The 15,192-nt window shown below is 41.8% G+C and overlaps 1 protein-coding gene across 1 annotated transcript in view; it reads left to right on the forward strand.

Moving 5' to 3' along the window:
- Nucleotides 1–678: 678 nt before the first annotated feature.
- ttc9b (tetratricopeptide repeat domain 9B) overlaps nt 679–15,192 on the forward strand; it is a 20,279-nt gene continuing 5,765 nt past the window's right edge. The window contains exon 1 of the mRNA XM_019887684.1: nt 679–1,393. Within this exon, the coding sequence (XP_019743243.1) occupies nt 931–1,393 (463 nt within the window). The 5' untranslated portion in view covers nt 679–930. The remainder of the gene's footprint in view (nt 1,394–15,192) is intronic.

A 15,192-nucleotide genomic window follows, 5' to 3' on the forward strand; every position in this document is an offset into this window, starting at 1 on the left:
GTCACCGTAAAAAACTAAGCCGGGTAGCAAACATTTATCTATATCGTTATTTAAATTCTGAAACATTATTTAAACGTATTTAACGTAACACCATTGTTAATATTTTTCAAGAGACTCACATATGAATCTGGGATGGTTACATTAGACCACTGCAATATTTCTTGCATTAATGTAGCTTTCCCTCGTCAAGTTAATTTTTTTTTCATTTACTATAAAATTGAGTAATTGGTTGTCAATAATAAAATAAAAATGTCAAACAACCATTTAGAGAATATATTTGAACTTGTTTTTTTAAAAGCCATTTTATTAAATAATTGGTTCATGATAGGAAGATCGGTAGATGGATATATAGATAGACTACACTACAAAGAAAACGCATTCACTTAGAAAGAGCATTTGTACAAGTCTTTGTTGTTTTTTTAAGTGCAAATAAAACGGCTCGTGATTCCACTTCAAATATTTGTTTGACATATATAAATCGCTTGTTGAATTTATGTTTTAAGTAAATATTTTCTAAGATAAGCTAGGGATTCCCCCTCCCAAAAGTATAATGAATAATAAAATGTAAAGGCTCACTAGATTTTTTAAATCACAGTTTGGGCCGCATCCGCATTATGGATTTGTACAGTGTTCCGTTTGAATATTTCGTCACGATAAGGACTCCGTTTCCCACAATGCTTTGCGGCAGAGGCGGTCGCGTGTCTATGGTGCTGAAACTGCTCGTGCTTCAGTTGTTGCTACGAGCATCCCCCGCGAGCATCGTTACTCTCGCAACCGAGCTAGCTTTCTTCGGCGAATTCCGACAATGTCTCCACCACTCACCGTCGTATTTGGGTCTAAATAACCATTTGACGTTCGTACAACTTTTACATCGCGGCAAATTCTTTCGTGGCGGGTCTTAGCCTACGAAGTAGCCGAACCGCATCCTTTATGCACAGCACGGTGCTTCAGTCCTCCGAGCACCATGGTCCCCTCCAGCCCCGCTCACTAGGCAGCATGGAAACCAAGCAACACCCGATAAAGAGCCTCAAAAGCTATCCGGAGACCGGCGGCCGGAGTCTGGCAGCGGCTGCCGGTGGCGGAGGAGGAGACGGAGGAGAGGCAGGCGGTTGCCGAGTCGGCGTCTCAACGGAAACGGAGATGGAGACGAAGATTCAGAAAGCCGTCGACTTCAAGGCGGAGGGCCACCGCTGCTATAAGGAGAAGAAATTCCGAGAGGCGATCGGCAAATATCATCGGGCGCTCCTGCAGCTCAAAGGGGTCCACGTAGCCGACGGGACGACCGGCGGCTCCGAAGTCAACCTGCTGAGCCAACAAGATGCCGCCAAGCTCACGGAGGAGCAGCGGAGAGCCGTGGAGAGCACCGAGATCGAGTGCTACGACAGCCTCACAGGTCAGTCATTTCCCGGCGCGAGCGCACCCATAACCGGTCATACTCTGAAGGGACTGCCCGCTCCATGCGTGGTTCATTGGGTTCATGTTGGAGATTTTTTTTTTGTGTGTGTGAGTGTTTGTGAAATTCTCTACAGAGCAGAGACGCATAGCCTATGATTTGTCAGCTCAAAGGAAACAATCAACGTGCACGGACTACAAAATATTTTAATAATAATGTTTATCGTCAACTAATATGTGTGAATTTGAGACAATTGACCCATTTCCTGAGCTAGCGAAAGTCCTTAAAATCCCTGAATAATATTTTTGATTTACTGAGAGAATCATCTCAATGCTTTTAATTTTATTGATAAGAACTGCTTTTGCCATTGTCCAGTTGCAACCTGGTAGTTTTGATAAAAACTGATTGTTTTCTGTTTACCTTCTATTCTCCGCTACACTGGGATCTCTCCATTTTTTTTTCTTATAATGCGCCCAACAAAGTTGTTTTGTTAAACTCTGAATGAAGTTTGCACATGCTCAATAAGAAGAAGGAATAGTCAATTGAATCAGAAGGGAGCGGGGCACTCAAAATGATCATGATAGATGTAGCATTGCATTAAATCGGGGGGACATTAATCAAATTTTATGTGACGTTTGGTCCTAAATGATTAATATCTTGCATATTTCTTTTTTATCTATACCAGTAACATATAGTGACAGGCAGATAAGATAAAATGGTAGCAGGCCTAGATTTTCTAGACTATGTACGTTAGTGCATAAATTGAGACGAGAGCTTCATTTATTTCTGGTTTGATGTTATGGCTAGCCATATGTAGTACAAACAAACATTGGTTGCACACCCCTTCCATTTTTCAGAGTATTTCATGTATAATATGAAAGTTGAACACATTGGACTCCAAGTCAGGTCTGGCTAGAAATGCTATCTTTCAACATATTGTCCTGTCATTTCCCAAAAGCAAATAATGAATTTCGTATGCATTACTGAGGCGGGGCCACTATGATGATTTGTTGTAATACTTCACACGAGGCCTCTGCGGTGACAGCGAATGTCACGGCTAATCTAGTGGATGATGTAAGGTTGCATGTCTAAAGGCAAGGCTGCGCAATCGTGATCTGTTTAAGGTTAAAGGAGCTCCCGTAGTTACACACTAAAAAAGTGACATATTTGCTCTGAATCTTGTCATGGAAAAACAAAACAGTGTCAGTGTTGCTTTAAGAGCATCATTAGGAGCAGGCAGAGGTGTTAGGAGGCAGGTGCACTTAGCATCTGTTTTGACAACAACAACACTGCTTCCACTAATAACAACCTCAGCTTTTTTTTTTTCCCGGTTATTGTCTCGTGCACATCAATTATTCATTGAAACAATCTTACACTATAACGCTAGCACACGAAGACCTAATAAATGACTGAAAAGCAAATATTTGATAAGGAGAGTATTGTGGGACTCTAACAGTATTGCACAGATTCAGATGAAACATTGAAAGTAAAAAATTGTTCCTTGATACAATGAAATTCTTCGCCGGCCAGATGGACAACAACATAGTTTGAAACGTTAAAAAAACAAAAACAAAACAAAACAAAAAAGGACAACGCAAATACCAGTATTCAGCTATTTATTTAATTCCTGATCCTAATGAAGACAATCACTACAAAAATTGCCCAAAGATGTCACAAAAATGTGCCGAAGGCCTAACCAAAAGGAAAGTAGTAATTGGTGCGAAAAAAAAGTATGTTAAAGTGATACATCTGCACTAATATCTTTGTATGAGGGGGAATATCTTAAGTTTAATTAGGGATGTTGGTGGAAGTGGCACCCAGTCTTCGCCACATGTACATGGGCAATTCCAGTGCATTTTTTTTCAAAATCGAAGCCATTTTGTTCTGAAGGGTAATATTGTAAAATGAGTTCATTAATTCAGTACTTTTTAACTTTCCTGTCTTGAAACACAGTGTCAATGTTTAAACGGTGCCTAATATTGCAGTGGCTGACAAATATACATTTTAGGAATAAAACCTCCGCCTCATTTTTGATGAGCACTTACAGCAAGTATAGTATGCTGTTGTATTCTAATATCGGTCACAAGGATGATACTTTGAGAGGCAATGATGAACAGATGAACTTCAATAATCTTGCACCGAAGGACGCCAGCCTCTGCACAGTGTCTGCGGCCTTTATCGAAGGCCGGGGTGGCATGAAGGAAATACGGGGGGGTGATTTAAAGAGATGAGGAAAATGGGGATAAGGAAGTCGGGAAAGGGGATTGGTCAGCGCGGCGGGAAAGGAAAAGCCAGTGCAGAGAGTGAGAGAAGGAGGAGAGGAAGAGGGGGGAGGGGAGAGCCGTGCACACACTCGGCAGGGGGGCATATTTACCATGGCAACCAGCACTGTGCCTTTTCCCTCTGGTTGTCGTAATACTGCTCGCAGCCTGCCATCGTTGTTCCTGCGATCGCGGCTTCATTTGCTCCTTCTTTCATGGAGAAGTTAAATAAATGGTGCATTTCCTTAAGGGGGGAATTAATTGAGTGACTTTTTTTTTTCATCGTAATTTTTCATGGGATCGGAATGACAGCACAGTGGATGATTGGCAATACAAGTATTTTACTTTATAAATACTTAGATTCATTACACAATGATACATAATTGGAATTTCTCCATTGTGAGATATATATATCTTATCTTAATTCAATAAAATGTAATGAAATAGGATGACTTAATTGACAGACACACATGAATATAAAATATTGATGTGCATTCACAACAGAACTGCACTAAAATAAGTTGTGGTGAAATCCAATTGCGTCATGATAAATTGAACAAAGCGGAAGCTCAAAGAAAGGAGACGAAGAAGCGACTCTTTTGAGAATCTGCAAGTCTGACTTTTCCTCAACTCCTGCCTGCTCTGATGTCTGCTTCAAAAAGTTCTTTTGTTTCCTCCTGACCAGCATGAGTCATGAGATGAGTCGCAGCCTTGGCAGCGACGTAGCTCATGAGGAGTATCGTTTGTTTGGTAACATAATTTATTTATTTATTTATTTATTTTTTTACTCGAGCAGTTGCTTGCATCATGACAATCTGGCTGCAGTATTTGTGGACACATTCAACAGAGAATGAAGAATGAGAGCTTTAGAAATTCTCATCATAATGATACATTTGTTCAGAATTACAGGACACAAAATAATATAATACTGTAGAAAAGCTTGAGCATTTCAATAAATATAGTATATAGATGAAGGGATGGGCCACTTAAATGCTGGGGCACTGCAATTTTTCATCAGTGCTCCTAGATGTTAATCAGCATCGTCTTGAGGTTTGCAAAACAAACAAACAAACAAAAAAAAAAACAAAAAACAAAATTGTTTTCGGGTGGGAGATTAGTCAAGGAGCCACTCAGAATGTGGTCAGAGGTCCCAAGTTGCCAATCCCTGATAGAGTCTCCACATTTACTGTACTTCAAGGTGTGTTTTGAGTTCAAGTTTGAACATCAAACAAAGAGAATTACACATTGCCCTGTATTGTATTCAAACAAACTACATGAATTATGAAAATCCGCTAGCTTCATGCTAACACACAATATAAAACGGGGCAGACCAGCTAACAAAACTAGGATGGAAGTATTTTCAAATTGACATAACGCCTCAAAAACGACATTTATATTTCTTTTGTTGACGGGGAGGTTATGTGGATGACACCCAGAATGACACCCTAACGAGGACACGCGCAATATAGAAAATGGATGGATCAATAGATTTTGTGAGTTGGACTTCATTATGATCAGTGATATCAGTATCGATGTTTTCTGATGATAATCTCGCTTAATGGAGGATAATGAATTGGAAACCATATAAAACAGTATTTCCTGGCCAGTGTTTTCTGCTTTTGACATTTTTTTTCTTTGGTTAAATAAATAAATAAATAAAAACAAAGGGAGTGTTGCAGATGACTTATTATAATTTTTTTTTTTTTTTAGCATCTTGTCTTTATGCCTCCATAGCATCAAATGTTAGCCTAATTTTAGCACGTAAATCCTTCAAGGCATTACATAGAACCTTTCATACCATAATTTGTATCATGCAGCTTGCCGTCAACATCTGTTTGCACCGCAGCCTTCTTCGTTGAGGCGAGACGCTGCGATTATGACAATATTCCACATTCTCGTTAACCTCAAGGAAGCGGCCCGTGCATTGGGGGGATAACGTAACAGCACGCGGCGGGTTGCTGACTGGTACAGTCCACTGTATGCTTGCACGCGTGCATATGGCAGCGGCGGCAGAACACATCACCAAAGTCCTCCCTTTCATCTCCTGCCAACGACCTCACTGCGGGGTGTGCACAAGATAACGCTTGATGAAGAAGAAGTGAGGAAAGCAGAGATGAAAAGGAGGCTATACACTGTGTCGAAAGGTTGCTGCATATTTTTGGGGTTGGGGTGAGGGGTACGGGGGTGATTTGGGTGCTATACAAGATCAAGAGAAGCGGGGGGTGGCGGTCAGAGATCTGTGCTTGGTGTCCCTCTGTGTGCATAAAGAAGGTTGGCGAGTTTGCTGTATGCCAGCCAGGGCTGCAGATGGCTCGGTCATGGCTGGCTCTCACCCTCCACTGTACTCACACTGTACTACGCTCGCTCATCTATTCGTATTCACTCCACAGATTAGGCCGGCATTCGGAGGAGGATGATGGGGGGTGGAAAGGGGCGAGCGCCAAAGAATGCAAGGGTCTAAATTAAGAGATGGAGAGCAAAACTGGACACATCTCGTAAATATGATGGGATTATCCCCCAGAGGCGGGAAGGATAAACGGGATAGGGACAAGTCAAGACGGAAGCTGCTCCGTGACCTCCAAACAAGAGGAGTGCCATCCAGAAAAAAAATATTGATAGTGAAGAGCAAATACATTTTGAAATCATCCCATCCTACCAGGCGTCGCGGTGGTCTCCAACTGCTCACTTCATGGCACAGATGTGCTTTCGCCAGATTCTAGCGCGAGATTAGCGCACTGCATTGAAAGAGAATGAAAGATGCCGCTCTGCAGGGCTCGAAATAAGCGGTTTAGAATCACAGTTCGTGAGGCAAAAATTAGCATTTTGCGCATCATCAAAACACACAGAAATGCAAAACTGAGAATCAATCGCCGTACCAAAAAGTTTTGCTTGGCTGGACGCACGTGTGTCCCTCACGACACCTGCAGTTAAGTGGCGGTCGAGGCTCCAAAAGCTACTTAGGGCCACATCACGTAGCTAGTCAGAGCTTCGGCTGGCTACTCATGCGGCTACTTAGTGGAGTTGCTCATCTTACTTCGCCACATGCGCAGGCAGTGCTCCCGGCGTCCAATGGGACTGGCTATGTGGTGCCAGACAGCGAGTAGGATGAGTCAGCCAGTATTTGAAAATGTTACCACATTGCCTCTGAACTGGAACACGTAAGAGGGAGCACATGCAGTAACTCCTATTCTGGCCTCCCTCAACTGACTGTGAACTTTTGAGTTAATTTTAAAATTCGGCTTCTGTCGAAATGATCTTGCCTCGCCTTGCCACTGCTTCCAAACTATGGAAGTGTGTAGTGATCATTAAATTAAATTGGTGCGAGTTGTAACGAATTTGAGTGTCATTTTGATCTAGAAATCCCCTTTAAAAAATCAGCAGAGCAAATAGCCTCAAGGAACAGGAAGTCAAAGGTCACGGCAGGACAGGGACAGCTATTCAAATGTACTTTTGTGGTTGAAGCCCCATAAAAATAGGAGAAGGAGCCTCAAAGTAAAAAAAAGACCCCAAAAAATCTGTGTAGTGTCCATAGATGACAGGGCAGGGTTGATTAAACTGCGTTGCACAGGTCAGGTCAGAACCGAGCGGGACATTTGAATGTAGTTTTGGCAAAAGGCCAAACGTCTGGGTAGTGTCCAATAATGACATTTGGTGACCAATCATGCAAAAAGCAGCAACAAAACTGATTCTTCAAGCACAGACGACCTCAATAAAAGTCTTTTGTCTTTCTTTCTTTTTCATGCTTTATGAAACCGTGCTTTAATGCTATTTGCGTATCTGCTTTTACTCCCAATAAAAAGTAAGCTGACACTAAACAGAATATACCACATGTTTAAATAAGAAAACATTGGCCGGGCACGGCCTGCTCTTTATCCTCTTTAGCAGCATTAACCCCACCCCAACTATTACCGACAATGGTGGCGAGCATTAGAAGAATCATCCGTGATGTAGCTTCCTCATTGGTATAAATATTTAAGCAGATGAGCATTAATCCTGAGTCAGCAACTATTTCGGGAATGGCGGACAATGGCGAAGTGTGCAAACTGACTCCACTGTTGGAAGTTTATTTTGGGCGTAAGCACTACCAGGAGAGAAAATCGACATCTGAGATAACTCGGAAAATCACAACATAATTCATCTCAGGAGTAAACTCAGCGAAATAGAAATCCACTGACCTTTCAAGTAATTGCTAAAACAAGATTGCAGCGTGGCATTATGTGATGGGCATCCTCCAGTCTGAATGCTTTATTTCATAATAAATGCACTTTTTTTTTTTTTTTTTTTTTTTTGTCGTGACATGGTATTATCGCAAAGCATTTGTCTTTCTGTGACAGCGGAAGTAGAAAATTCTCTGAAATGAGGGTGCAAAGGTGGCAAGTGGACGATAATTCCGAGTCTCGTTGCGGCAGACGAGCCGTCATGATAAAGCCAGCGCCGTGATCTCATGATAACGAGCAGCCTGGCTTGGAGGGGGAGAGCTATTATTAGCAGGGAGGGCCAGGAAAGGCCGTTCGCTCCGTCCGAGTGCTCTGACATCAAATTAAATCACGTCCTGTCCAAAAAAAATGAGTATTTTATAAGGCTCATGGTGCATCAGGCCCTTTAAAGCAAATCTGTGTGACCTTTGAAACAGAAAATAGCCAGGGCACTTGACTGATGTTGCAATTGGTCATTTTTAGGTCAGTTTAAAAGAATCTATTGTATGCGTGTTGAGAATATCTTCAAATGCTTCCAGCTTTTATGTTCCTATTTTTAAGCGCAGTAAAGTAGCTTACAATGATATTACATGACTTTTTAGGAATAAAACTTCAAACGTCTTTTCAATGAATGGGCCTGCAGTGCTATTATATTTTAATGTTGGTCATTAGCAGCAGGAGTGTCTAGATTCAAGATGCGGCTGGCGGAGTCATAATTTGGTGGCAGAAAGTCGATCTAAACCTTCCACCTGCTCAGACCACATATTCATCGGTGGAGCTGGTCTAACGAGATGTATTTTATTCGGAAATATGTGAACTGCGTGCATCAAAATCTCCGAGTCATTGTATGTTTTTTCAAATCAGCCCATTGGGCGACATACAATTGGGGGTGAGGGGCTGTCTCCAACTGCCCACTTCACGGCGCAGATGTGTTTCCGCCACGTCGAGACGAGTGCACAACTGACGGCTATAGAAGTCAAAAGTCTATTGATTTACCTGGGCTTCCAGTGAATGATTTCAAGGGAAATGAATGGAGCCATTTTGATTGGCCATGATTGACATCAGACTTGATCCTTCCCACAGCTCCGCAGCCCTCGCTCTCACCCGTCCACCGGCTTGCGCTCCCCCTGTGAAATTTTCAGCCAGCCAATTAAATTTAATTGGTGAAATGGAGTCACACGTCGCTAGTGCTTACGTTGGTCACAAAAATACAGCTCTTAGTCTCGATCACTTAACAAATTAATATCGTTCTATTTATCATCATGCTCAAAGTAAATTGCACGTCTTCCCTTTCAATCACTTTGATTTACACACAAACAATCTGTAGCCCCATCACTTCATTTGTTCCTGTAAAGCAGATTCAGTGACGAATGTGTGACGAAATGAGGAGTGCTATGGGGGACAGTGATGATTCTCTCTGTGTAGTATCTTCCTGCAGAACTAATTACAAGGTGATAGACAGCCGACTAATTACCGGGGCCAAGGAGTGTCTTGAAATGATCTAGATTGCAAGATGGTTCCAGTGAGGAAATGAGTTCAAAAAGACAAGAAGCGGAATACTAATCCGGTGTGAGAGGTGGTGTTTTCCATTTCCCCCCCTCTGTTAATGGATTTAGTTCTCTTCTTGCCTCAATCTATCCCCACTTTGTGTCTCTTCTCACAGCTTGTTTCATTGCTCGCAGACTTTTAGCTGCATCTTAATGAAAAAAAACAGTCTCGGTGAAGACCCGACATGATGCCGCAGGCAAAGCTGCGGGGTTCCTGCACCATCAAAATGCACACATTTACACAGTTTTGCCCCCCCCCCTCCATTTCCCCCCAAAAAGAACAACATACTCCTGACACTGCTCAAAGACGGCTCATTCAGTGAAATCATACCTTCAAAGCACAATGACACATTAATCCCTTTATTCTTCACAATTCTACACGTTGCTTTTTCCTTAAATTTATTCCTGCTTGTATTGTGATCGTGTTGGGCAAAATTCTAACCAAAAAAGCCCTGCCCCTGGTTCCTTAAAGTCTTTTTTGGAGCAGTGAGGACCCAATTGGCTTTAATAATTAAACCTTAAAAAATACTGATAAAAACGTTTGCTTACTTAACTTACGTATTACTATAATTTGGGCCAAATGCGACAAAAATAGAAATGTTTCTTAAACCTGCGCATGCGCAAGTCAATACCCATGGCAAAATGTTTTTAGCGTTTAGCCTACCAGTACGTTCAAACGTACGGTATTTGCTGGCAATAGATAATCCACTCAACTTTAACATTCTATGTAAAATCGAAATGTCCAGCCAAAATGTCGATAGTCTTCATCCACCTACGTGGATCTAAAGTACAAAAATAAGTTGCCTGTGGGTGAGAATAGCGGTTAGCCTCGCTAGCTTTGGCTATTCCAGTTACCGCTAGTCTTGAAATTTTCGCAACCAGCAATACCACAGGACTGGCGGCACACGACATCATAGATATTAGCATAATTCGATAAACAAAGATGCTTTATTTGTATTAAATAAATAAGATTGGTGTTTCTTGGACTCCGTAGCTGCTCCACTGAGTGACATTGTTGTCATTTAAAATCATGCTATTGCTAAAACAGCAAATCTAATGGAGCACTCAGACTTTCTTGCACCATCCTGTGCATTTACACTGTTGTCCCCTCTTCCTACATTTTCAGTAGCTCGACAATTATTAGTTGGCGCCAGTCAGCGTTGTGGCATCCCATTAAACCTCGACTCACTCTTCCGTTGCCATGCTCACATCAGGTTCCTCATTAAGACAAAACTCCCCGCCTCGCCTGCGTCGCTCGGTCCCTTTGTGCAGCTTCACATCTCATTAGTCTGCCTTTTTCGTCGCAAACCTTCCCGTAAAATGCCGCTTTTCCAATTAACATAAAGCCAAAGCGTATCTGATAGATCTCGCCGTCATTTTGGGAGAAATTGCCTCATTCGGAGAGGCCAAAAGGGTCATCAACTTGTCGGCTACAAGGATTTATACGTTTCATTCTCAACCAGTTCTCTGTAATGACGGCTGGAAACATCAATTATTGATCTGCTGCTGTGTTAGTTAAGCCACTAATGCTAATGTACACAAGGCCAAGTAGCGTGGAACCTTCAAGATGTATTCTGCAATATTTTTTTTTTTCACAATTTGAAAGAGTTCTCGTGCCTTTAATGACAGGTCTCTGACATCCTTCTGTCAAAATACAGTTTAGTACCTTGACTTACGAGTGACCCTACTTTTTTAAAAAAAAATGCTTTGACCTGCTAGCATAAATTTGAGATGCAAGTGCTACAGGGTGACAGAAAACTCAATTCATTTCACAAAAAGCAGAAATTTGGCAGATAGAGTTCGCATAGTTTGACACTCCCAGTTGAAGATGACTGTCAAGTTTAACATTGACAGGTTGTTTATTGAACAACCACATCACTTTGCCTGAGACAATCAGCTAGGTCAATGCTAACACGCAGACAAACAGCAAATAGGTTGCAGTGTTGTAACTCTTTAAGCAATGGACACATCAACACAAATGGTACAGCAACACATGCAGACAGACAGCACAACCAATAGTGGACAAAACAATTTTAGTCTGTTTCTCAAAGTGAACATTCTTGCTTGATGGTCTTTTTTTTCTGACTCACTGACCAAACTGGATACAGTTAAAGGTTTACAGTCAGTGGTGGTTCCGGCACGTGCAAAATTTGCAGTTGCACAAGGTAGCATGTCTATCAATCTTGGTATTAACTATGTACAAAATATGCAAATGACAAAAATGTAAATAAATAAACAAGTATTAAAACATACACACAACATATAAATGTTTTTCATTTACATTAATCTTGTATTCCACACAGCAGCAGCACTCTCTATTTTAACAACTCTATCAGCTTTACAGATACCAGTCTCCTGTTTTTCACAAAAAGGAAAGAACACAAATTACTTGACAGGTGGTCTTTTTTTTTTTTTTTACCATATGCAAGTGGACGAATCGTTGGGCAACATCTAGTTTAGTAGTGGTTCGGGACTGAAACTGCTCAGATTTAAGGTTCCTTGCCTACCTGCATGGAATATTGCTTGTAATAAAAAAGCCACAAAGGTACCGACACACTGTCTCCAAGTATGGCGCAGGGTGTAGTTTCAGGGATGTTGCTCTGCTGTTTTTAATGGAGCGTGTGCGTGTGCGTGTGCGTGTGCGTGTGTGTGTGTGTGTGTGTGTGTGCCCCACCTGCTCCAAATGCCCTGTCATAATCACACCCTTAATGCATTTCAGCACCCTAGCCTTGCTCCGGCATGCCATCCATCTGCCTAATGGGCCAACAGGGCGCGGCGGCCCAGTTATCATTTGAACATGCAGGATGCTTTTTTGGGGGGGTGATTGGTGGGGGGGGGGGGGTTAGTTATTCATCCTTGGACACTGTTTGGGTTAGATTTGACCCATTTTAACATTTGTCTGCAAGAACAAAATATCATTGTTTCAGCCTGAAATTTGATGACTTGTAAAATGACCCAAAATAAAGTTGAGCTCCGCTATTCCTGGGTGATTGGGGCCAGCCATATATATTGATGCCCATTGAAATGCATTGGTACTTAAGAACTTGGTATCGTAAGTACCTGCAAACATATGCTTTCCCTTTTCTCTGAAAACTTGATTAAAGATTAATCATTCATTTATTAATGGCAGACTGGCAAGTGATACATTTTGAAAAGATCAGTAGTTCATAATTGGATGGAAAGCAAACAGTATGTGAAGGTTAGGATTATTTTGCAGTTTGTGAAACAAGGTGGGAATTTTTGGTTATATCTTGTGTTACTCATTTTTTTATTTTCCCAATTGTTCTGATCAGCCCAATCCACCGTATCTTCTAATCAGCTGTCAATGGTCATGTAACCTCATGTCATGCTTCCTGTAGGGGTGTTTTTTTGTTGTTGTTGTTGTTGTTGTTTTATTTTTTAATACTTTGATACCTTTCAAGACTTTTTTAACAAAGTAATGTTGATTCCACATTCCTTGTTGGCCCATTTTGAAAATAACTACTTTTTGAGACTTCTGCGCTCCTTGCCTCGCTGCTTCCCTGCACTTGAGTCCCCCTGAAAGCCGTGCCCACGTCCACTAATGAGGGACATGATGGATGGGCATGTAGGACAAAATCGATGGGGAAAGTTCACCTGAAATTCTGATCGTCTTTGTTGTCTCGTCATTAGGTTGTCACAAAACTTTGATTTGAAGGTAATATTGCTCTTCACGGGTATTTAAACAGCAGCCTTCTGTGTGGCCTAAAAGGTTGCAAATAAAACACACCATTTTCATTGGCCAAACTTACTGAACAGCATGCAATGTTGATCCCAAAACACTTTGATTGATAATGACTCTGTCCATTACCTCATGACTGCGCTGAATTATTCAGTGTTATGCACTTGCATTGTTGAGAGGCACATCCAATGTGAGCTCCTTGAATGATTTGGAATCTTTTGGCCTTGGCGGAAGTTTGCCCTCTCAATCAGGTTTGCAGTAAGCAGAGATGGGCACTTTACCCTATTTTGCCGGTCCGCCCTCTGTCCACGACATGGGTACCCTTCCGTCATTGTCCCTCCATCCTTATTTTATAGGGATATAATATAAATAATATAAAATATAGGGATATAGGGAAATATAGGGATATGCAGAAGAATCACTTCTCAAGTATTTCAAGTAATTCCGTTCTATTTAATTATATAAAAGCCTTAACTCAGGCGTCAGCAACCTAAAATGTTGAAAGAGCCATATTGGATATGTATCTCTATATCTATATATATCTATGTCTATATCTATATGTATATATATCTATATGTATATATATATAGATATATATCTATATATAGATAGATAGATAGATAGATAGATATACAAACTCAGGCGTCAGCAACCTAAAATGTTGAAAGAGCCATATTGGACCAATAAAACAAAAAACAAAAATGTCTTGAGCCGCAAAAAAATAAAAGCCTTATATCGGCCTTACAGTAAAGGCAACACATGCTGTATGTATCTATATTAGCTATATTAGCCTACAATCAAAAAGACTAAGTTGGCTACAATTACACAATGAGCCTTCATGATTAAATGTTCTTTTTTGCCCCGAAGATGATCGAGGCATGGGAAGCCCTTTTGCAGCATGTTAACTATCATAGCTCACATGCACCGTTTAAAAATGCTTCTCTCGGCCCTCCGGATTCACATTCTTTGCCAGTACCCTCGGTGAATTGTACATAAAACAACATTTTTTGAACAACAGCCACCTGCCTGGCATCCTGTCTGGCTTCTAGAAACATGTGTCGCAGGCTATGACGCAACGCAAATCCTCATTGACAAGAATGTTGAAATCTAATATTTACTCTCCACTTTTTTAAAGTATTGGAAAACATTAAGAATGTTGCTGTCATGGTTGTCCTCCTACAAAAACCGTATTAAAACAAAAAATTTCCCTCTCCCGTCTTTTTCCATTTTCAAACATTTTTGAAAGAGCTCCAGGGAGCCACTAGGGTGGTGCTAAAGAGCCGCATGGGGCTCTGGAGCCGCGGGTTGCTGACCCCCACCTTAACTAATGGAAAAATGACTGAGAGCCTGACTGGGCTCCATAATGACTTCTCCTCACTTGATCGAACATTTGGTCTTTGGCCTGGCTCACCTTGTCTTACATTGGCTTTTTGTCCACACACACACACACACACACACACACACACACACACACACACACACACTCTCTGACACTGACGGGGGATGACAGGTAGGGAGGCAATAACAGCTTTTAACACACTGCTCCTCCTCACCCTAACTCACCTCATAGACTCCCGTGAGTGTCACCGCATCTCCTGCTCCTGAGGGCCCCGGCATCTCACCCCCTTTACTGCAGCCCTGTCCCTCGCCATTGCATGCCCCCCTTCTGTCTCTCACTCCCTCACTCCCTGACTTAACCTGCCTCCCAGCTAATAGTCCCTGACTCATGTTGTTCGCAGAGCTGTCTGTGTGTCAAGGGCAGACAGAGAAGAGAGAGGCAGGATGAGACGAGGTTTAAAAAGGAGCTGTGACACACCAGGACGAGGAGTGCAAATGGAAGGGAGCTATTTTGACATTTCACAAAGATTAAGACATAGAGCGATGGGTGGGGAGATGGAAGGGCGAGCAATAAACGAGGGGAAAGCTGAAAGTAGAAACCACAATGGGTTGCGATCAGCAGAGGAGCAGGGTGTGAGTGATAAGATATCTGAGCCATCGGCAGTCATTTAAAACCTTCTCTGGACTAAAAGCTGTGTGTGTGTATGTGTGTGTGTGTGTGTGTGTGTGTGTGTGTGTGTGTGTGTGTGTGTGTGTG

Source organism: Hippocampus comes, unplaced genomic scaffold (genome assembly GCF_001891065.2).
Source record: "Hippocampus comes isolate QL1 unplaced genomic scaffold, H_comes_QL1_v1.1 scaffold6, whole genome shotgun sequence".
NCBI classification, from domain to species: Eukaryota; Metazoa; Chordata; class Actinopteri; order Syngnathiformes; family Syngnathidae; genus Hippocampus; species Hippocampus comes.